Source organism: Monodelphis domestica, chromosome 3 (assembly GCF_027887165.1).
Source record: "Monodelphis domestica isolate mMonDom1 chromosome 3, mMonDom1.pri, whole genome shotgun sequence".
Classification (NCBI taxonomy): domain Eukaryota; kingdom Metazoa; phylum Chordata; class Mammalia; order Didelphimorphia; family Didelphidae; genus Monodelphis; species Monodelphis domestica.
Window position 1 is genome coordinate 26720369 of NC_077229.1, and position 24296 is coordinate 26744664.

The following is a 24296-nucleotide window of genomic DNA, read 5'->3' on the forward strand; positions in this document are numbered from 1 at the left end:
AAGGCCCTAAAAAGCCCTAATAAATTATATTGTTAGTCCAAAGCCAGACAATTCCAAGAATGAGTCTAGATTTGAACACAGAACTCTTCCCCCAAATCCTCAGCCTTTTGTAGACTGCTGCCCCTGCCCCTGACCTTGGGGTACATGACAAAAATGGGTTACAGTATAAAGTTTAGAAAACATACACAGTGAATGACCAACAAAATGATGGTCAGATGGGATTAGGGCTCCCCCCTCCATATTCCTAAAGCAACAAAAGGATAACAATGAGTACATTCTTTTCAAAGTGGGAGGGGAAAAGAAAGGGCAATGACTTCATCCTCTCCAATCCCCCCTTTGGCAGGGCTCTGTTTATTTCAAGACTATTACTCATCCACACAAGTATTTGGAAACAGTCTTCTTTGGGCTTAAAAAGAAGAGGACTCCACTCTACCTTGTTCTTGGGAATACACACGGGCATTTTACCTATGAACTCCTGGGAAAGGGCTGCCTACTTTTATAAAACTGGGGGGAAAGCCATCAGCTCCTGTGCAGACTCCAAAGGCCACCGGGCACTTCTTGGTTCTGACCTCGGAGCCTCTTTAAATGGGCTTCGTTTTCTTCTTCTCCCACTTACCCCCGTAGAAGCTTGAAGAGCATACAGCCGAGAGAGAACCAGTCAGCGCTGCTGTCATACGCCGTCCCCTTCTGGAGCACCTCGGGAGCCATATATCCATGGGTTCCACTTTAGGGAAGAAAATACAGACTGTGGTATTAGCATGCCATCAGCATACAGTAGGGGAACAATAAATTAAGGCACAGAAAAGCACATTCTCTATTAAGTGATGGCACTTGGAGGGAAAGAGAAGACAAAAATCCAAGTTCCCATTTTGGTAACTCGGGCATGGCTAATTGGTGAGGACAAGAAAACGCTCATAGAACTGGCCACCTGAAGCCAAAGGCCTTTATGAAGGGGTCTGACCTCTGCAGGCAACGAGTCAGCCATCAATAAGTTTTTCAGAATTGTAAAAATGGAAACCTCCATCTCTTCTGAAAAAAAAGTACAGACAAGTCTCGCTGCGGCAGGCCTCTCCATGAAGACATTTTTCCATAATGTGAAATTGCTGCCAATGTGAGGAAGGGAGGGAGGCAGGAGGGGACAAGGCTCCCAAGGAGGGAGGGGGCCAGCCCACAACCAAGAGGAAGAACACATGGAGGGCAGACACATGGGGCCAGCCATGGACACAGACAGGAGGGGCACCTGGGCCATGCATGCAGGCAGGTGGGCACAGCAGGGCAAAGTTCTCTGCAGTGGTGGCACTCTCTCAGTGATCATTCAGATTTCACTGGGAGGGTGTTTTTTAGGGTTTTCTTGGGGGGGAGGGAGGTCACAGAATGTCACCAAGGGACAGGAGAGGAGAGAAAGCACAGAACCGTACGTTAATACAGGGGGTTTGGTGGAAATGCGGATCTCTTTCAGAATTCTTTACATAAAGGTGAATCTGTGTAATGCTAGTTCAGGTAAAGCCAGAACTGTTTGAAGGAAGAGAAAATAGCAAGTCAGGTAAGGTGAGGCATTAGCCAAAAGAGAAACCAATCATGGGTCCATGGTCTTATGCTGCCTGGTGATGACTATAAACAGCTGGGCTGATCCCTCCACGAGTCAAGGAAGGCAGGAGAAGCCAAGAGAGTTAGAAGAAGAAGCTGGACTGGGGGCCGCAGACCAGGGGTGGGGAGAGGCAGGAACAAAGGATGAGAGCAACACTCAGAGGCTGTCAAACGACTAAATAAAGGGGATCTCCTCAGAGTGGGATGATAGTCAAAAGCAGTGGGAGGAGGCTTCCCACCAACACCACCATCTCTGCATGCACCTCAATACTGTGGCCCTTCAAAGAGGAGGAGAGGTGAAGAGAGGGCAGGGAGGACAAAGGGTAGTGGCAGTGGTTTAAGAGGAAACAGGCTCCCCCAGAAGCCCCAGGACAATACTTGAACAAACACAAGGTGCTTCTCTTCAAGTCTTTAAACCAGCCTAGATACGAGTAAGCTGATCTGGAGATGCTTGGGGTCCCTTAGCTGGTCCACCATTCTGGTTCTCGAGGCCCCTCCCTGTCTGACCGCTCGTTCCCAGGTTTTTTGGCTCATTCTTCACCCATGTCCCTCCTTCAGCAGTGGATTTTCATCAAAATTCTGCCTTATGCACTCTTCTCTGCTCCTCTCTTGGTATTCTCAAGAGCTACCAGCCCTATGCAGCTGACTCCCAGATCCATATAGCCAGGTCTAGCCTCTCTTCTGAGCTCCAGTGCTGTATCACCAATTACCGATTGGATATTTCAAATGCAGCATCCCAGAGATATGTTACATTATGTCTAGAACTGATTTTTCTCTTCAAACTCTTCCCTCTTCCAAACTTCTCCATTTCTGCCAAAGGCCCGCCAAGCTTCAGGTCTCCCAGGGGGATGAATGCAGCCTATTCCTCACTCTTCCTCAACCCGCATATCCAACCAGTCTCCAAATCTAGTTTCTACCTTCACAGCATCTTTCGCCTCCAAGCCCTTCTCTGCTGTCCTGCAGGTTGCAACCTCAGTTCAGGCCTCCTCTCACCTATGAGAGATTGCAAAGGTCTCCTCACTGGCATCCCAGCCGTAAGTCCTCACTCCAGCTCAGGCTACACACTGCTCCCAAAATGCCTTTGCATCAGTAAAAAACCTAATGATGGGATTCTCTTTCTCATCCAATTCCAGCGAGTTCTTACTGTCTCTAGGATGAAACAGAAACTCCTTTGTTCAGCTTTTAAACTCTTACACAATCTAGTCCCAACCTCACTCTCCAGCCTCCTCGGACCTGACTTCTCTCCCACACTGAGATCTAAGCCAAACTGGCCTTCTCTCTCTCTCTGTTCCTCCCACGATGCTTCCGGGCCCATTTCTGGGCCCTTCCATGACCATCCCCTATGCCCACCCTGGCCTCCCTCATCACCTCCTTGCACCATAAAGCACCTCTCTCCCTTTAAGACATAGGTCAAGCCTCACCTTCTCCCTGAAGCCTTCCCTTCTCCACCACTTCTCCCTTCCAGCTGCTGCTGCCTCCCCATCCACCTGGGATTTCACGGCTTCTCATCCATTTGGGTTTCTCTGCCTTATACTTAATGCACTTTGTATTTGCTCTTGTTTACTTACTTTATGTGTTTTTACAATAATATCCTGGGCTGTTAACGTCAGTCACTTCCTATGTCCTTGTCGTCTCCCCTAATAGAGCAGAATCTCTGCTGGAGTCGGGGTGGCCTCCTTGCCCTTTTATCCCCAGGGTCTGTCACAGAACAGGTGCTTACGGAATATTTGTTGGCTTGATTGTGTTAATGAGGCACATATCCAGGATAATGCTGACAGGTCAAAGGATACTGGGAGCAAAAACTGATTTTCTAGAAAGGAAAACTCTACTTAAGCCTTTAATTAACTACATTGGCTTTGCAAGAAAGTCAGCCAGGATGCATCCAGTTTGGATGAGACGGCTTCTAGCATTCCTGGGGCATGCCATGCTTCACTGACAAGTGAACAGAGGTTCCAGGCCCATGTGCTGGGCTCCATCTTCCTGTGACTAGCTCATCTTCAGCACATCTGAAATTGAGAGGAGCAGTGGACAGAAAATGGGACGGGGAAGCCAAGCTTAACATAGACTCTCTATTAATTTACTACCTACCTGCCTGACCTGTAACAGCCATTAGGCCTCAGCCTTATTCTATCTATAAAATGAAGGGCCTGGACTGGATTATCCTCCTGTTAAATGTTAATAATCACATCATGCAAAGCTAATGACGGATATTCAGCCTTTTGAAGTATCCATATGTCATCAGTGCGATGAAAGGGCTATATTAACCAAAAGGGCTAAAATACGTGCTTATTATCTGAAAAATTAAATAGAAAGCACTCTTTACTTGAGATTTCTACCCAAAAACTAAATAAAAAGTCCTAGCACTTAACCACCTAACCCTCAGCTGCAGCTCCATGTCCTCCTAGTGGATAGAGATCTGAACTTGGTATCAAGAAGACCCAAGTTTGAATCCAGCCTCTGACACATCCTGGCTGTCTAACCGTGAGCAAGTCACTTCACTTCTGTCTCAGACTCAGTTTCCTCTTCTATAATTAGAGGGTTGCACCTGACTCACATTTCCAGACTTCAATCCATGAAGCTCTGACTCCCCAGAAGCCTCCACAAGGTCTAGAATGCTTGATGAAGGAGGTTTCTGTGAGGTCCAGCTGCCATGACCCGGCAGAGATGTGCCCAGTTTGTGCTCAGTCACTTAGGCCAGGCCACACTTTCTTTAGCTCTCACATGGTAGTAGTAGCTGAGATGAGGAGGAAGAGGAGGAGGAAGAGGAGGATGCTCTTGCCTCCCATCCCCAAGCCGGCCTCAATTAGACACATACGCACTCTAAAGCACAATGTCTATCACTGCCTGTGTTCACGCCCTGTTTCCCTGTTGAGAGGAACACTGGGGACAAGAAGAGATTCTCCTCATCTTTCCAGAGAGCTTAGACACCAGGGGTGCCTAGAAGCCATGGGGCTGAAGGTGAACTCGCCTCTCGGAGCCTCGAATTCTAATGGTAAAACAAGCAGTCTGACACAGGGGACCTTGCTTCCTCCTACCCCTACCACGTAGGGCACGTAGTCTCTGCTCTGTAGCTGCTCCTTTCGGCCTCTCCCTTCATTGCCTTGCTTTACATCCAGGCCTCACTTCTAAAAGAGAAGTTGAAAATGGTGACCTGAACCGGGTAAAAAGGGAATTGCTGAGGCCTTAGCAAATGACAAGAGTCAGAGCTTTAATAAAGCAAACTCCTACGATGGCCGGTCATTTACAGCCTGCTCAACTCCCAAGTTTTCTTTTTATTGTCAAATGTTACTCCAAGATCAGTTCTTGGTTTTACGTCAGTTCTCCAAAGTCTCATCAAACAGTCGGCCAAAGATCACGAAGCAGGGAGGGAACAGAGACACAAGGAGGTGCTTAGACTTGCCCACAGAGTGTGTCCAAAACCTCACTTCTGGACCTCTGAAAGGTTTCAAATCTGGTGGAGAAACTGACTCCAAAAACACAGCTATTTTAGAAGAAAGGGCTTTGTTTTGCTCAGTATTTTCATTGCCCTCCACATTACTGCCATTAAATGAAGCCAAGCAACTCTCCTCATCTGAATAGGGCAGTTGGGGGAGTCACAATTATGTGCTCTTGAAACCAAGAGAGGAAAAGCAGCCATGCTGCTAGAATATTAATTTGCCTTTTAAAAGTGACGCGCACTAAACAATGAGAGAACTAGTCACTCCAACTGAATAAACTATTTTATTCCCTAGAATGAATCACTTTGGAAGAATCCTTAACTCTTCCTGGGCCTACAATAATGTGGTTGGAACCTCCCAAGATTGGAGAAATTCTATCCACCAACTGTGGTCTAAAAAAGCCAAATCAAACTCGCAGAGCTGATGAGCCCCCTGGGCACGACGCTGTCCCGGATAGGTTTGGCCTCAGTAAACAGAGTACTATAAAAATGCCAGGACTGTCAGCGCAGCCCAGCTTCTCCAGGAAGGGGCTCTGCTTGTAGACAAGTGGTCCTCCTCCATTCCTAGCTGATGGAAGCTCCAGTTATTCTGATTTGGGTATGGCTCCTGGTATCCCCAGGAGAGGCTGCAGAGCAGACAGACAGGATGGAAAGCTGCCTCCAAAACATACAGTCTGGGACCCCGGACAAGTCACTTCAGTGCTTGATGCACCTAGCAGCAGAGGGGTGCTCACTGGAATTGCCGAGAGGAAGGTTCCTCCCTGGGAGTTTCCTACATGATAGAGGAGATGATAGAGAGGAGTACCCAGGACGTATGATATGATCCCAGGTCCACTGTGGTGTAGACTTGGAAGGCTGGCTGAGAACCCACAAGTATTGACTCAAAATGGGGATTTAAAACCATCGAAGTGGTAAAAATGTCAGGGTTGCGCCTAACGGGCTGGACCCCTGCCCCTCCTGGCTTCCTGTGCCATGAGCCTCTCCTAGACAGAAACAGAACAGAAATCAGGGGAAAGTCAACAAAATGAGTAGAGAAAAAATAGGCCTGTGAGCTTCCGGATGTTCAGAGTTCAAATTCATTTTTAAAACCATCTGAATAGCTCTATTACAACTATCTCTTCCCAAATGTCAGTAACTCAAAAGCATTCTGCTTTCCCCATGATAAACTCTGACGGAGCACCTGGCGGCTGGGTAAGATTCACCATCATGCAAAGTGCTCTATGTACCATGCTTGATGGGAAATTCACAGCCAGTCTGGGAGGGAAGCTCTTCAGCTATTCTTTTTGAAAGCCTCACCTTCTGTCTTCGAATCAGTACTGTGTATTGGCTCCGAGGCAGAAGAGCGGTAAGGGCTGGGCAATGGGGGTTAAGGGGCTTGTTCAGGGTCACCCAGCTGGCAAGTGTCTGAGGTCAGATTGGAATCCAGGATCTCCTATCTCCAGGAGTCCTTCAGCTATTAACCTAATCTTATGAATTAAGACACAGAGGCAGAGGGAGGCCCCACGTTCTGATGAGAATCTTCTACACTGCTGCCAAAGGAAGGTTCCTAAAGCACGAATCTGACCCTTCACCACCTGAAGCAGGAATAACTAGTGGCTCCTCATTTAACCTCTAGGGTCAAATAGGAGCCATTTCCTGGGCTCTGCCCCTGCCAGGGGGGCTCTCCTTCCTCATCTGGCTCCTGGCTTCCTTCAAATCTCAGCTGACACCCACCTCCTGACAGAAGCCTCTCCCAGCCCACCTTAACATCAGACTTGGACTCTTCCCCTGAAGAGGGCCTCCAATTTCTCCTGCCTCCGTCCTTGGCATACGTAGTTGCTTGCAGGGCAGACCAAATGAAAAGGCATCTCGTGGGGAATCGGGATGGGCTGGGCCACCATTAACCTCTGAATCCCTTGAGGCAGGAACATCTCCTGCCCTTCTCTGTAGTGTGGTGCCAGGCACAGGTAAGTGTCTTCTAAGTGGCGCTGACTGAGTGGCATCTGCAGCCTTTCTTAGACCATCCCCAAACTTGTCCTCCACTCCAAGCAGCAGCCCATCCCCTGGTCCTGTCACTGCTCCCTGAGGCAGGCCTCACCTGACCACCCCCTCCCCCACGGCCAATGCCTCTACTGAAGTCAGCATGTATTTTGTATGTACTCTGCACATTCTGAGATGTCCACGTATTGTCTCATAGGCAAAATGGAAGTCCTTTGAGGGCCAGGGCTCTTTATGTGTATCGCCAGTGATTATCCCAGTGTCTGGCACTCAGATGATGGAAAACACTCGGTGGCCAATGAACTGAATTAGCCACGGTCATAGAACTCATCAGGGTCACGGCCAGGTTGGCCACGGTCATAGAACTCGTCAGGGTCACGGCCAGGTTGGCCACGGTCATAGAACTCGTCAGGGTCACGGCCAGGTTGGCCACGGTCATAGAACTCGTCAGGGTCACGGCCAGGTTGGCCACGGTCATAGAACTCGTCAGGGTCACGGCCAGGTTGGCCACGGTCATAGAACTCGTCAGGGTCACGGCCAGGTTGGCCACGGTCATAGAACTCGTCAGGGTCACGGCCAGGTTGGCCACGGTCATAGAACTCGTCAGGGTCACGGCCAGGTTGGCCACGGTCATAGAACTCGTCAGGGTCATGGCCAGGATTTGAACTCAAGTCCTCTCGGCTCCGAGTCCCCCTCCCCAGGGTCTCACACTGTCTTTCATGAAGAATAGATCCTATAACTGACTTTCACACGGCCCTATAAAGTTTGAAATGCTGTAGCTGGGCCATCTCACCGAGGTTCCCAAAGATGCTAAGTACAGAATACAGGTATACACACACATGTGGCTCTGTTTATACAGACTTCCCCGTTACCAAAGAAATCTCAACAAGTCACAAATGACTTTGTAGTCCTGCTTTCCACTACGCAGAGTCCTAGCAGTCTGTGGCAATGTGGCACCATGTCCCTAGAGGCCTCCCAAGCCAAAGCAAACACGTCCTGCTACCATCTGGTGCTCTTCACTTTTCCTTTGGAAAGGTCTTAGAAGAAAGTGGGAATGCCCAGACTGCCCACAGACCCCCTCACTGAGGCAGGCATGCCCTCTCTCCGTATCCAGGCTAGGTGGGTTCCCCAGGCTGAAATCCTTGACTTTGGGGGGGTGGGCACTCCCACCTCCACCAATGCGCAGCACGCCCAGGGGGTGCCCCTTCTGAGCCAGGCACTACCCCGAGGTACGCCCCTTAGTCTGCATTTTTCAACAAGCTTTCCCCGGTGGCCTAACATCCGTGGATGAACGTGACGGAGCCGTTCTGGCAGGCCCCTTTTCAAAACCAAAACATTGTAAGGAAACATATTTCTCTTAAATACAAGCCAGAACACCTACAACAGTGACTCCGCCTTGAGCCAGGCTTCTAGCATTGGGAAGATCATGTAATGTCACAAGTGAAAGGTACATTTTAGAAAGGACAGTCACATTCCATTGCAGAAAAACATGCTGGATCATGAATGACAGAGCAGAGGAGTCTGTAATACTTACACACTAGCATGCGGTTTCTTTTTGGAAAAATCGCAGGCAAGCCCAAGATCTGATATCCTCACATGTCCGTATTCATCCAAAAGGATATTTGCAGGCTAAATGTAAATATAGAAAGCAATACTTATACACCCTCGCCACCCGGCCGCGGAAGCTGCTCCGTGGGCAGCATGGCAAACATGTCGCTCAGCGTTTGGCTCCCATTATTTGGCTGTCACGCTTTAAGTCCCCCAACCTCGGTCAGAACTCGGGGCTCCCCAAAAAGGATGAAGAGGCCAGCTGCCCTGCCATCAGGAAGGAGCTTGCCTTCCTTAGATCTCGCAGGGCTACTGACTGCTTGGAATGCTGCAAAGCACTTGCTATACAGCCTGTCTTGTGCCTGTGCCCACAAACCCATGACATATGATTTATTCCCATTTTCCAGAGGAGGATCTTGAGATGGCAAGGCGACTTGCCTATGATTACAAAGCCAATAAATGTTGGAGATCATGTTTGAACCTTTGTAGGCTACAAACTCAAAGAGGGCAGGCAGCAATCTGGTGCTTCACCACAGACAGCATCATTGTTTGTGGAAATTAATTCAGAAGAAAAAATGGCATAGGAGGGACAACCCAATCCCCATGCAAATGGGAGGAGGGCACACGGGAGGAGTCACAAGACCCAAAGGAGAGCCTGGCTCAGCTGCTGACTAACTCTGTGACCTAGAGCAGGTCACTCGATGGCTTTGGGCCTCAGTTTCCTCTTCTGTGAAAGGAGGGGCCTGGACTACAGGATCTCTGAGATTCCTCCTAGTGCCGAGTCACATTTCCAAAGGGTTTGATCCCCTGCCCCCCACAGTACAGCATCACTTGGGGGAGGGGGGTAGTGTAGACAGAGAATCGCCCAGCTTTCAGCTCTTAAGGGACAATAAAGCGGCTCTTTGCCTGTAATCCAGTGAAGGGCTTCTAGGAGGGATATTCCAAATGGCACCTCATAAACATTAAAGAAATACAACATCAGGGCACAGGAGCCGAGTTATACCTTCGTTCTAAACTGAGCCCAATACACTGGCTTAGCAGTCATTCATTAGTCCATCCTCAACTAAATCCCTGGAACAAGCCATCAAGTCAAATGCTGACTAGCTCCCTCGTGAAAAGGAACACGCTCCCATCAAGTTCAATCATAATTAATGATGGAAAATAAACTCTTTCCTACACAAAGAATTGCAGCTGGGCTAAGAGGCATTTTCTACCAGGGATTAACTAGCTACTGTTTCACATGCCACAAGAATAATAGCGTATGATTACAAAAAATGGGGCATGAATATTTCTTCTTAGTTCAAATAAGATGTGAATAAAACTTTATTGATTCACATTCCTGAAAATCTTCAAAAGCAAATATTAAAATATGTCTACTGGATACAGAATTAAGGATTTAAGTGAGGAAAAAGGTCTCTTTTGGGTAAGAAGGGACCACTTCAAAGTCTAGTGTAAATGCCTCTTTTGACGGTTGAGAAAGTAAAAATTCCTAAGCCAAAGTGACCCCCAGACCTGAGTCCCAGGCAGAGCTCCCAGCAGCAGCCAAACTAGAAATCTAGCTGATCGCTGCAGCCTGCCAGGGAAGGCTCAGACTGTGCAGCACCCTGGCTGTCCTACTCACTTGGTGGCCATTCTGTTTCTGGGAAGGACATGTCTGAACTAAGGGCATCCGCTACTACCAGAATGTTCTATTTAGAATGCCAACGTCAAAAAGCATTCCAGTAGGGGGCTCAGTGGTAGCTCAGTGGCTTGAGAGCCAGGCCTAGAGATAGGAGATCCTGGGTTCCAATTTAACCTCGGTCACTTCCCAGCTGTGTGACCCTGGGCAAGTCACTTAACCCCCACTGCCCAGCCCTTACCCCAATTCTGCCTTAGAACCAAAGGTAAGGGTTTAAAAGAAAATTCCAGTGCTTGGTTGTGCACAAGGAGAACACCTAAGGCCATCACTGTCCAGGGAACTGGATTAGTTAATCAGGTTAGTGGTGCTGGGTCAAGAGGACAGGCGTAGCATCAGACCCCAGACGTCTTTTGACTAGTATGAACCCATCTATGCAGGCCAAGCAAACGAAGTCGATTAAAAAAAAATGATTACCTTCAAATCTCTGTAAACAACAAAACGGTTGTGCATGTGCTCTAAGCCCAGGATGATTTCAGCAGCATAGAACTTCATTTCCTTTTCAGAAAATACCCCGTGCTGTGAGAGATGATAGTGCAAATCTCCCCCTAAAATCAGAGGCAGAATTTCACTCAGAGGACTGTGATTTGAGGAAGAAAAGCACCCACAAGCCTAGCCTGGGCCTTGCTACCACAGGAGACCCCAAGAGAAAGAAGCAAAGGCTGCTCTTCTTTGACTTCTAAGTAGGAGATGGGTCCTCTTTTCAATCCACTAGCCAAGAAGCACTTCTTGGCAATGTGCCCTCGCACGTTAAGCACTGGGGATACAGAGACAAAAATGAAACAATCCCTGCCCTTGGGGAGCTTATACTCCACACAGGCAAACAACATCAGTCTAGAAAAATAGACACAAAATCAATACAAAGTCAGTTGGGAGAGCAGACACGAAGTAGTCAATGGGCCTCCTGGAGGAGGGGGCATTTGGCCTGAGCTCTGAAAGAAGCTAAAGGTTCTGAGACAGAGATGAGAAAGGCCATTCAGGCCTGACGGATGGCCTGCACAAAGGCATGGAAACAAGAGAAAGTGTGTATCTGAGCAGTCTATTCAGAGACCCAAAGAAAGGGTTAAATGCAGAAAACTGACCTAATCAAGAACAATGAGAAAAACTGAAGCCAACCCAACCCAAACTAAATAACAAACCACATCTGCCATGTCCAGATTGACAGTGGAATAGATGTTAACAGCCTGGGGTTGACTCAATTATCTTGCTTTGGTTATTTCAGTCCACTTTAATAACTAAATGAGATTACGTGGCAACCCAATATTTACAATTAGCTGTTATGGTAGATAAAAAAGCCAACCAATATTATGCCCCATGATAGAGACCAAGTATGAGATCGAGCAGTCCGTGTCAACAACCGAACCATCTCTCTGGTTGGCTTACAGGAATGAGCCTGTGCTCATTTCAGTGGCTTTGCTCAACAGCTTCCTTCTTTCCCCAACACAGGTGCCTAGCTCATCAGGGCATGTAGTTTCTTTTCTGAAGAACCAGTCACTTCTCCGACTGACTCAGAACAAAGCCCGGGTCCTTCCACTGGTTTCGGACCCCACCTCCCTCATCTCAGACCCTAGCTGAAGCCGAGGCGCCACTCCATTGTCTGGTCATCACTGATGCCCCCAGCTGGCCAGGCTCCATCTTTCCTCAGAGTTCTCCTTTGTTCTGTCTGGCCTCTTCTGCACTGCCTTCAGTGTAGGCACGCACCTCTTCCTCACCCCCTCCTCCGAATTCAAGCTCCATGCCTGGCCAATAGGAAGTTGTTCATCTCTGCTTCCGCAATGCCTCACACATGCTATGCCCCCAAATGTTAGGTGAACTGAACAGTTCAAATACGTAAAGCATTCATTAACACACAAGATGTTCAGGTTCTCTGTGTTTTCTGCTGAGGTGGAAACACTCTGTATGGGATAACCTTCCTCTCCGTGGTCTGCTGAGGTGGATCAATAAGCTTACTGGTCTGTTGGTCATCCCTGTCTCATTCCAAGCCTCAATGGCCATGCTGAACCCTACCAATATGGAGCATACGTGAGATGAGCAAGAGAAATCGACACTGAGCAGAGAAACCACTCTAGGAAGTGGGTTTTCAACTCACCTCTCGTATTAGCTGGGTTTTTCTCCTCATTTTGATGAGGGAGAGCAGGTCAAGCTGGGATGACCAGGGCCTGAGGGCCTAGTGAGTGCCCTTTGTCTTGATTAGGGAGAACAGCCACAGACCAATTAGCCCTACAGCTGTAGATAAAATATCTTCTCCCTTTGGAAGGGGGCCCACCTACTCCCTACAGGAGAAGAAGGATGTGTTGCCCCCAGACCCACAAAAAAGTATTGTTTTACTCACTATGGAAAAGGGCTGAGGCAGAGCTCTCTCAAGGTCAACACTGACCAACACTTTGCCCACATCAGTTTTTCTTTTGGACCAAAGAGTTGAATGCCATGAATGAAATCCAATTGATGTTTTGACTTAAGTGGATTCTTTTTCATCAGTGTTTTATCAGGTAGAATTTTATGAAAATTATTCCAAATATTTACTTATGAGAAGGTGCAGAAAATTTTCAATGAGCTATTTTGGCAGTACAAAATAGTGGAGAGTGTACTGAACTTCAAATCAGGAATACCTAGGCTCAAACCCCACCTCTGATACTTATTAGCTGTGCAAGTTCCTTGGCCTCTCTGCCTTAGTATTCTTCATCTATAAAATGAGGTGGTTGGATCTGATGACTTCCAAGGTCCCTGCAAGCTATAAAACTATGATCCTGTTAGCTAGAATCCTATGAGCTAGAACTCTGTTCCTGCTGTTTTTGTTGTTTTAAAAACCACCCAACTTTCTCCTGGCGTGCCTCCTACCTCTCCAATTACTTTCCTGTTTTGGCTCATCTCCCAAATCATACCCCAAACCATGTCAACTCTCAAGGTTTTAACTTGGGTCTACACAGATGACTCCTAGTTGTCGATGGCCAGCCAGCCCTGGTCCCCACCCCACCCTACTCCCAAGTCCTACATCACTGACTGCTTATTGGACAGCTCGGACTGGATGTCCCTGTAGACATCCCACATTCATCCCATCCAGAACTGAACTCCTCTTCTTTCCCCCTCAAAATTGTCCTTTTCCAAACTTCCTTGTTATCGTCAATGGCACAACTATCCTTCCAGGTCTGTGACCTCAGCACGATCCTTGATTTTTCACCCCAGTGTGCCAAATCTTGTTTCTGCCTTTCCGAACATCTCTCACGCCTGACTCCTTTCTACTCACAGTGACTGCCTCTGTTCGGATCTTCCACACTTAGATTATTCCAACAGCCTGGAGTCTCTCTCTACTCCCATTCATCCTCCACACTCCTGGCTTTTCCTTACATGCAGATATGACCATATTATTTCCCTACTCAACCAACTCCACTGGCTCCCTATTGCCTCTAGGATCAAACAGAAAGCCTCTGACTGGCATTTAAAGAGACATTTACAACATGGCCTCATTCTTTCCTATGTCAATGCATGCTACTTTCCTTTCCATATTTTGAGATCCATCCAAACTCATCCTCTTTCTGTTCCTTATACACAACTCTCCGTTTCCCATCTCTGTGCCTTCGTATTGGCCATCTCCCAGCCTGGCATGCTCTCTCTCCTGCCCTCTGCCTCAGAGGTCCTTCTTTTTTTAAGAAGCAGCTCAAGCACCACCTTCAGCATGATGCCTGTTCTGATCCACCCTCCCTTCCCCCAAATTACCTTGTATTTACATACTCTGTATATATTTGTATTTATTGACTTTCGATCGATGCTGTACATATTTTTAAATGTCTGTCTCCTCCATTGAGAACAAACACTCCTTTGGAGTGGAAACTGTTTGATTCTTTGTACTTGTATCCCCAGTGACATGCACAATAACAAATGCTTGTTAATGGACTGAAGGAGCCAAAAGAACCCAAGCAGCTCAAAGGCCCCATATCCTGGAGTTCCATCGTTGCTTACCATTCATCAGGTCCAGGATGAAGCACAGCTTGTCAGGGGTGTGGAAGGCATAGGTCATACACACAATGAAAGGACAATCCTAAAGGATTCAAAAGAAGCCAAAAGGTTAGCAAGAAGGAAGCAAGAGAAAGTCAGAAGACTACACTAGTGAGAAGAAAGTCATCAAAAGGCCTTTCTCTGCTGCCATTCTTCAATCAGTATAAAGGATTCTTATCTGCCCTAATCCCAAGAGCTTACCAGGGCTTTCCTCCAGCTCTCCAGAAGTGGGACAGGTGGTTAAGAATCCTCCCCATTCTTCCCAGAGGGGGCACTGAGGCCTGAGGACTCGCCCCAGGACAGAGGTCAATAACTAGCAAAGCCAAGTCTTTCATTGCCTTCAGATCCACTGCTCTTCCCTAAATCTGACTACCCACTAGACATCATTTATGCCATCATCATTCTGAGAAGCATAAAAAACTAAGAGCCAACACTCTGAAAAGCTCTAACACCTTCTTAAAATTTGAAAAATGGAGCCAAATCAATGTTATGCCTTTATAAAAAGACACAATTAAAATTCTAGAGAAACAAATTTCATATAACAATAATCTCCTCACCTTACGTTGGGCAATATTCCTGGAAGGGTTAACCTAACATGCTGTAGACTATCTCCAGGCTGTTGTTGTCCTATTGGCACTGTTTATTAGTTAATAAGTTCTAGAAACCAGTGCCCAAAAGCTGGTCATCACTAGCTTTTCTTTACTGGTCCAGCTGGGCCATCCAACTCTCCACTTCACAGTATCTCCTGCTATTAAGGCATAGAATCACTACATCGGTGTTGCTCTTATTTTGAAACACTAAGGGCAATAACATAATTAAGCCACACTTTGAGAAATGGATCACAGTAGTTATAAACCAGGCACATACTGTTAAGGTAAGACACTGAAAAAAATTAGGTATAAATATTTAGCCCTGAAAGCTTAAAAATAAAAGCTTTAAAAATAAAAAGGTCCACAAATCATGGAACTGAGAGCTGAAGAAGAGTTTAGAATTCAAATAGTCCAATACTTTCATTTTACAAAGAGGGAAACTAAGGTCTAGAGAGATGAGGTAACATTCACTCACACACACACACACACACACACACACACACACACACACACGGAGTACACTGCAGAGACAAGATTTGAACATGGTCCGCTGGCCCTCAATCTACCAGCTGAATGACAAAAGTCAGTTGAATGACAGTTATTTCAGAAATAGGGACATAAATTTTGGGTGGAAAGAATTATTCCACCACTACTATGAATGCTACATCTGCTGGGTATTCAAATATAATTAGGTTCTGCTGAATAATTTATATCATATCAAAAGGCTAGAAGAAGCATGTTGCATTAATTTTTCAAGATGCTAATATTAAAGAAATACACTCAAAAGCAAACAGTAAGTTTACAAGGAGTTAACTGTTTTGAGTACAAAAGTTAAATGAGTCTAAGAAAAAAAGGCACAATCTAATTAGTAATTATTTAGTACTCTCCCTCCCAAAATTACTTTATGTGTCTTTGTACATACTTATGCCTGTACAGACTGTCTGGTCTGGTAGAATATGAGCTCCTTGAGAGAGGGAATATTGCATTTTTGACTCTATAAATCCAGTGCCTAAAACAGCCCTTGGCACAAAATAGTTGCTTTTAGATTAATCAATTAAATTAGCATATTTGGACTTAGAAAAATCCATGCGCTCCCTCCCTAGAGGAGGAGGAGGAGGAGGAGGAGGAGGAGGAGGAGGATCACATTTGTGTTAAATAGTACAGGTTTGCTTTTTTTTTTAACCCTTTTCACATTATCTTATCTTCCTGGTTGTTGTTTGTGTGAGAAGCATTATTATTGCCATTTAAGAGATGAGGCATTTCTGACCTCCCTTTTAAGACTAAATGATGAACTGTATTCACAACCGCATGAAAAAATGCTCTAAATCACAAGTAATAATAGAAAAGAAAGTCAAAACCACAACAATCAATGTTGAAGGGGTTGGGGAAAGAAAGACATACTAATACATTGCTGGGAGAACTTTGAGATGTTATATAACCAATTTGGAACTATGCAAAAAAGAGACAAAAATGTCCATACTCTTTGAACCAGTTATTCCAGGACTAGGTTTACACCCCAAGGAAGCCAACGAGATTAGAAATAAAGTCCCCATATACTCCAAAATGTTAATGGTACTTTTTGTGATAGCTAATAATTAGGAACAAAGTAGATGCCTATAGAGTGGGGAATGGTTAAACAAACTGTATCACATGACTATAATGGAACACTACTGAGTTTGAAATGAAGTGTGATGAATAGAGAAGCATGAAAAGATATGTATGAATGGATGCAGACTGAAGTAAGCAGAGCCAAGGAAAGAATTTCTGCAGTGACTATAACAACATAAATGGAATGAACAATCACACACCAGGAAATCAAAAGTGAGTGTAACAATATTATAAAGATTAAACAGGATTTGAATGAAGAAATATAAGACCAGTGAAGGTCACACCTTGCCCATGTCTTTGGACTTTTTCAATGTACTGATCAGATGTGTAGATTTCTTTTACTATTTATCATGATAGATTTCTAAGAAGGAGAAGGGGAGGGATACTTAGGATAACTAAAGTGATAAAGAAAAAATGGTGATGACTTTTTTTTAAAGACTAAATGATGATCAGTATGATTTCAGAAAAAAAAAAAAACCTCCTGGAAAGATCTACATGAACTGATGCAGAGTGAAATAAGCAGAACCGGGAAGTATACTGTACACAGTAACAGCAATACTGTAGGATGATCAGCTATGAAATACTTAGCTACTCTCAGCAATACAATGATCTGGGGCGATTCTGAAGGACTTATGACAGGGAATGCTATCAATTTCCAGAGAAACAACTGTTGGAGTTGGAATGCAGATCAAAGCACACTATCCTTCACATCAATATTTTTACTGTTTTATTTTGGGGTTTTGGTTTTTTATTATTGTGCTCCTACCTACAATAATGGCCAATATGGAAGTGTATTTTGCATGCTAATACATGTATGATCCAAGTTAAATTGCTTCTCCAAGTGTGAGTTAGGGAGGTAGGGAGACAGTTTAATCACATAGTTTTAGAAAATATATGTTGAAAAGTAATTATTACATGTAATTGGTAAAATAAAATATCTCTGAATTAAAAAAATTTTAAGACTAAAATCAAACAGCAAATAAAGGGCAAAAGAAAAATCAGAACTGGAAAGAAGCCTTTTCTTCTGACTTCTTGGTCAGTGACCATTCTTTTAGAAGTTGTATTAAATAAATTAGTAAAGAAAGTAGGCACTAGGCCAGCATCAGGAGGCAAGGCCACAGAGTCTGATGTCTTGATGCTAGATGCATGACCAGAAGTGAGTTAGTTTGTCTCGATGGAACAGAGCTTGGACAAGGTGGTACCCAAGAGGACTTTCAGCATAACCTCTGGGTACCTTGGTTCATTGCTTTCAGAATAGGTATTCTAGGTCAAATTAAACCACTCTCCCTATTCTTAATATGACCTATGTCTTTAAATTGCTGGCAAAATATTTTAGATCATTCACATATTATTTCTAATCATCTTACAGAGGTTGATGGTCAAATGAAAACTTGAGCCCCAGCATTTCTGTAGTTGTCACCACAGCAAAGGTGGATTTACAATTTCTTTTTGCTTTGTTTTTTTATTCAGAGGTATTTTATTTTATTTCCTTAATTATACATAATAACAATTTTTACATATGTTTTCTATCATTGTAAGATCCAAATTGCTTTCCTTCCCTCCTCAATCCCTGAGATGGTAAACAAATTGATCTGGGTTTTACCAAAATTTCAAAGCAAAAATTGCTTTGAGGAGATTTGTATATCTAAATTTCCACTCAGAATTTCCTTTTTCAAACAGTGGCTACGACCTAGCTTTCATTTATGTATTTATTTTTGCAAGTATTTCTCATCCCTCCCTCCCACTTTCCTCCTTCTACTGAATAATTTTTTTAAAAAGGAAACCCTCCAAAGAAACAGTGCCCAGTAAAAGCAATGTGGCTCTGATAGTGTATCAGACAGCACGTTTCCATTTCTTTTTACTAAAGACATAAGGAAAAGGAGAGCTCTTTCTAGTGGGTCTACAGCAGATCTCCCAAAGGTCACATCCAAACACTTAGTTAAATTCAAATAACCAGGCTTAGTCTGATCTAACACCTCCTGTGAGTAACTGGGCAGAAAAACTATAAACTTAAAATAACAACAACAACAACAACAACAACAAAACCTTTTAGGGAAAAAAAAGAGAAGGAAGGAACTAACTTTCTAGGTCACTCCAGACTTCATGAGCAACAAGAAAATGACTTTGGTGACATTCAGATTTTTCTTCTGAATCATCTTGAAAGGTCCATGTTTACCTTACACTGTCTGTGGTGAGGGGCTGGCAGGTAAAAAGAAGCGGAGCTTCCTCTTTGCAATAACAGCAGCAGGTGAAATCATTAAACTACAGAGTATTCAGCTCTAATCTGAATAGAGTAATTGTAAGCAGGATTCACATTCTGCTGACCACTTAGGGGCACTGTACCCTTGACAGTCAATTAAACAGGATAAATATCAAGAAATCTTTTTTCACCAATGTTTGTAGGAGACAGCTTCATTCTATATATTCCCTATAAGAAAAATAAAGCTTGTGCTGTGATTAGGTGTTGACTTTAAGCTACTTCCTCAAAAAGAGAGCCAGGGCCTAGACCTGTCATTTTCCTTGTATAAGAACTCCCGGGAGAGGAAACTCCCTCCACCAATACAGGTCAGCATCCTCCCTGAAGCTCATGGTGTTGGGGAGGTGCCCCAGCACCAGGAGGTTAAGGCACTTGTCCAAAATCCCACAGAGAAGATGGGTCAGGGGGAGGGACTGAATCCTGCTCTCTTCATTCTCTACGGTACACAGTAGCCTCTTTTCTTCTCTATTTATACTAGATGAATGAACGCTACTTGATTCCTTTCCTTTTTTTTTTAGTAGATACAACAGAACACACCTTTGATATTCCAAAAGACCCACCACTATTCAATGTGACATGCCATCACTGAGGCCTCTCTTTATGGGCATATTTCATAGCTCTAGCCTGACCACTTCACAAGCTGGAAAAGAGGATCACTGTGTGTGCTTCTCAAAAGTGAGAATCAGGGGGCAGCTAAGTGGCTCAATGGAAAGAGAGCCAGGCCTTGGACTGTCTGGCCTCAGACACTTCCTAGCTGTATGACCCTGAGCAAGTCACTTAACCCAAATTGCCTAGTGTGAAGATTGGATTTGGCTCTCCCCTGATTGTAACAATGAAGATGCTTAGCTCTTCCTTGATTGTGAAGACTAAATTGTAATCCCCTGTCTAGTTTTTAGATTTAATCCCCCAAAATGTAAGCACAATACTTAAAGTTGAGTGAGAAGCTCTGCCCATGTTAGATCTAATCACCAAAGGTATAAATATCCCACTTAATCAGGCAGGAAGTCTGTGACCCACATGTACAATAGTGGGTAAAGAATTAGAATCGACTAACTGCCTTCTGGGCAGTCCTAGAGCAGAGCGTCAGCTATGACTGGTAGGAAGTGACACAAGAAAAAAACGTCTTTAAAAGAAAGAGACAAGAGCCTGAACGGGGTTCTTCTGGGAGTTTAAAAGAGACACAGTTGGAGTGGAGCCTCCAGTAAGAAGCATGCTACTGGAGTTGAAGATGATAAACAATCTGCTGATTGAATTGACACGTGGTGAGTGTAAAGGTTGACTTCCTTTCCAGTCTCCAGAAAAGGCCCATCATCTTAAGACTCCTTTCCCCTGGCTAGGTCTTTAGAATTGCTACCTGGCTCAGAGGAAGCCAGAGCTCTCTTCCTCTCTCCCCTTTTCTCTCTTCTTTAATATCTTCCCTCTATTGTAAAATAAACTACCATAAATTCCATTTGACTTTAGTAATTCATTTTGGAGATTTAGAAATTAAATCCCTGGCAACCAATTAAATATATTCAAACCAACCATAAATTAACACTAGCCCCTACTGCTCTTTTTTTAGAATATAAGGCAGAAGGCAAGGGTCATTATAAAATTAAAAAAAAAAAACACAACTGAGAATCACCTAAGGGATATGAAGAAGTTACAGCATGCCAAAAATGAGGAATGTTGCAGAGTCCAGGAATTGGCATGCATTTATTAAGCACCTACTATTTGCTAGGCACTGAGGAAAAAATTGGAAAATACATGTGAAAAATACATTTGCACTTTGCAAAAATTAACATACTATAGAAATGCTTGTTATTATCCCTTGTTATTACAAAGGCAAAAAAGAAGCCAATGTTCTTGTTCTTAAGAAGCCTGCATTATACCAAAAGGATAAAAGGTCAACCTGAGGTCTGTGAACTTGTTCTGAGAAGGAATCTGTAACCTTGACAAGACTGCCAAGGTGGGGATCAGGACATGAGAAAGGTGAAAAAGCCTGGTGTCTGTCTACATACAGTGACAAAATGGCTCTGAAAAGCATTTTGGGAGGAGAATTTTAAATAATTTTCTTTTCAATCTGTGCTAACATGAATAAACAAGAAACAGAAAAGGGAATTCTAGACAAAACTATTAATAGTGGGGATGCACAGTTTTCTGTGTCTATAAAATTAAACATAATAGAAACAAAACAGTCGGGAGCAGCTAGAGCCAAACCTACAGACAGAAGGTGCTAGGTTCAAGCCTATCCTGAGACCACCTCCTAACTATATGACCCTGGACAAGTCACTTAACCCCAAATGCCTAGTCCTTCCTGCTCTTCTACCTTGGTACCAGTATACGGTGTTGATTCTAAGACGGAAGGCAAGGGTTAAAAAAAAAAAAAACTGTCCTACCTGCCTGTGTCCCTCTGACCTATTTTCTTCTCTCTTCTGAGTAGTTCCTTCTTTTATTCTCCTGGCTCTGTCGTCAACTTCAGCTAGATTACACAACCATGACTTCTCTCCTTCTGGAGCTCTCCATCCTGGCACTTCCCCAAGCACCAACGTCTTCCTTGCACTGAAACAGTGTCCCACGCCTTTGGACCCTCCCCTCAGCCTAGCCCATCTCCTCCTTGAGTCTTCATTTGTGGAAGGATCCAAGCAGGCCCACCTGCCTTCATCGCTCTCCCACTCAGCGCCTGACTCCCTCAGGATTTCAAAGCTAGGTTCTTCTGCTGGGAACCTTCACTCCTTCAACCTGGCCTTCTCTTCCCTTTTCTAGGCTGTCTTCCCTTGAAGGCAGAGAATGTCTTCTTTTGGCTGCTGCTTGTGGTCTGGGCCCTTTGCTCACAGAGCCTGGCCCATTTGAAGTGCTTAATGAAGCCATTCATTCTTCTTTCCTTGAAGTAGGCTTTTAATGTTCCACTGGGGGTCACTCCCACTTCAGACCACCGAGCCTTAGGAACTTGAGGAAGTCAATTATCAGTGCCCCGGTGTCCTTCTTTATAAAATGGAGAGAATAATACCAGCCCAGGGAAGCTGGGAAGAGAGCATTTGGTACATGTTCAAGTGCTGCATAAACATGCATTCTCAGGATTGCAGACGCCCCATTCTGGACTGTCCTTCCACACGAGGTGGCACTCAGTAGAGATCCCAAAGTCTCTGCTGTTCAGCTGTACCTTTGTACACAGGGAGAACTTTACTCTGTCGGAGAGTCCAATGATTTAGGGTTCAGGACTACTCCGTCACCTCATATAGCGCCATGCCCCCAAACGTCCTGTTTGGAAAGGCTCTCTAGCTCACCCTACCCTAAGAAACAGGAACTAGAAAAGTGGAGCACAACTCGATTGGAGGTCTTGGCTGAGAGCCGCACCCTGGCCAATAAGTCAGAGTGCTGCTATAGAGCAGAGGGTGCTGGGCCTAGAATCAGGGAAACCTGGGGCAAACTCAAACCAAGTCAATAAGCTTTACTGAGTGTCCACTAAGTACTAGCCATTGTTCTAGACAGAAGTCAGATATTCTGTCCCCTCGAGGAGCCAAGTATACTCAAATAAGTAAAATCTTCAAAACAGATACCACAGAAGTAGGGAGACATGCAAAACTAGCTGCGGGCATCCCATAAGCTCTCTTATAGGAGTGGGCTCTTGGGCTGAGCCTTGAAGGAGCCCAGGTTTCAAGAGGCAGAGACTTACTCCTTGCCTCTAGTAATAATTTAGTTGGGTAACTATAGTCAAGTCCAAATCTTTCCAAGTTTTCTCATCTATAAAATGAGTACAATGACAGTGACTACTGAGGGTCAAATAAAACCATGTACATAAAGTATTGGTATTATTAGTGTTTTTATTCTAACCGAAACTTCTCATCATAAACCAGGAAGACAGAATACAAAATTTGGGAAGAGAGCAGAAAAAGGCACTTTTCCGTCCAACTATTTCAACAATCTAGAAAACAAAATTCCTTGGATGGCTGTGTCCAAACCCAGTCTTTTAGTAACATCAATAAAAAGGAGACCATAGGCCCAAACTCATGTTTGGAAGGATCATTTATATGAAACTTCAGCAATTTCTTCTAGAATTCCTAAAAACTCCTCTTGGATTTATTCCCTGCCAAATGAATGCGCCTCATTCCCATCAAGGCCAAGCACATCTTCATGCCAATTTCAAGTTCCCATGACGACACAGGAAGCCTTGCTTCGCCGATGACTTTACTAAACACTAAATTGTTGTTGTTTTGAAGAAGATGAGTCTTCTCCCCCAACTCTAGATGGTTGAACCAGTGGTAATAAAATAAAAAGCCTTTGGGAATCTCGAATCATAGGTGAAAACACGTAAGTCCCTATGCAGCACACTACATTCATCAGAAGAGCAAGAGAACTAAGGGGTATTCTATTATGTTACACCGGATCAGACAAATCTAGAATGAGAAGTGTGACCAACCAGGCTGACACCACATACTGAAAAAAGCAGATTTCATCTGTTTGTATTTGCCAGACTCCAGACTCTCAACCACCTAGAGGACAGCCTCCAAACCAGGAAACCCCCCAAAGCCTATGGATGGCTGGAACCTGATGCTATCCTCTGTTCCATAAGTGAGAAACAGCACTACCATCGGACCATTTACACTTAGATGTCAAAACGAGGGGCCTCGTTTAACAAGAAGTCTGTGAGTGGCCATGTGGGATGTAGGGCACAGAGTGGTCTCCAAGTCAAATGGACTCAGTCTCGGAGTCTCCCCTTATCACTCTTATGTGGCCTTGGGCAATCACTTAGCCTCCCTGGGCCCAGGCAGGCCCACAGACTCTAGGCTGAAGAAGAGATGCTAATGTGCGTGGCTGTGGGAGTTTACTCTCCAGAGTTCCCCACAGTGGCAATCTTTGGGGTCTCAACTAAAAACACAAAACAAGTCTGGTGTAGCTGTCAATTCATGGAGACGATGATTTCAAAGCAGTAGAGGTCAGCGACTGCCAGAAACTCTCCCTGACAGCAGCAAGACAGGAAAAGTATTAGCCAAGGGAGAAGTGAAAAAACACCATCTAGACAGGCAGAGGTAGCCCAGGCTGCTGAGTATAGGGTTAAAGCCAGGCCCAGGGGACTCACGAAGCTATGGGGAGATGCCTATAGAGCAGGGGTCCCCAAACTTTTTACACAGGGGCCAGTTCACTGTCCCTCAGACCGTTGGAGGGCTGGACTATAAAAACCTAACCCTAACCGGGCAGCAATATACACCGTGCGGAATCCCCTCCCCCAGATCTTCCATTGTGCAGCCACATAATTCTTTGTGCTGCGCCTCGTTTTAAGGCACCAAGCAAAGGATTATTTCATCGAAGTAGTCCTGTACGTGAGCGATACCACACTTTGCGGCACCGCCACATCCAGTGCTCCTCTCACTGACCACCAGTGAAAGAGATGCCCCTTCCGGAAGTGCGGTGGGGGCCGGATACCTGACCTCTGGGGGCCGCATGTGGCCCTCAGGCCATAGTTTGGGAACCCCTGCTCTAAAGCAAAAGAAGTGGGGTTTATAATCATGGCTTGCAACTAGTAGCAAAGTACAAATTGCTTACTAACACAGAACTCATTCATTAATTTTTTTTCCTAACAGAAAATGTTTACATTATAATAGTGTTTGTGCTCAGATTTTTTACTTATCTGAAAAATTCCGTTAG

The 24296-nt window shown here is 44.9% G+C and overlaps 1 protein-coding gene across 6 annotated transcripts in view; it reads right to left on the reverse strand.

Moving 5' to 3' along the window:
- Window positions 1-24296, reverse strand: part of GRK3 (G protein-coupled receptor kinase 3) — a 182237-nt gene that overhangs the window by 48741 nt on the left and 109200 nt on the right. For all 6 annotated transcript variants that reach the window (XM_056821573.1, XM_001362084.3, XM_056821574.1 and 3 more), the window contains 4 exons: window positions 14181-14259; window positions 10641-10771; window positions 8535-8629; window positions 617-724 (listed from right to left, as the gene is read on the reverse strand). In XM_056821573.1, coding sequence (XP_056677551.1) covers window positions 617-724; window positions 8535-8629; window positions 10641-10771; window positions 14181-14259 — 413 coding nt within the window. The remainder of the gene's footprint in view (window positions 1-616; window positions 725-8534; window positions 8630-10640; window positions 10772-14180; window positions 14260-24296) is intronic.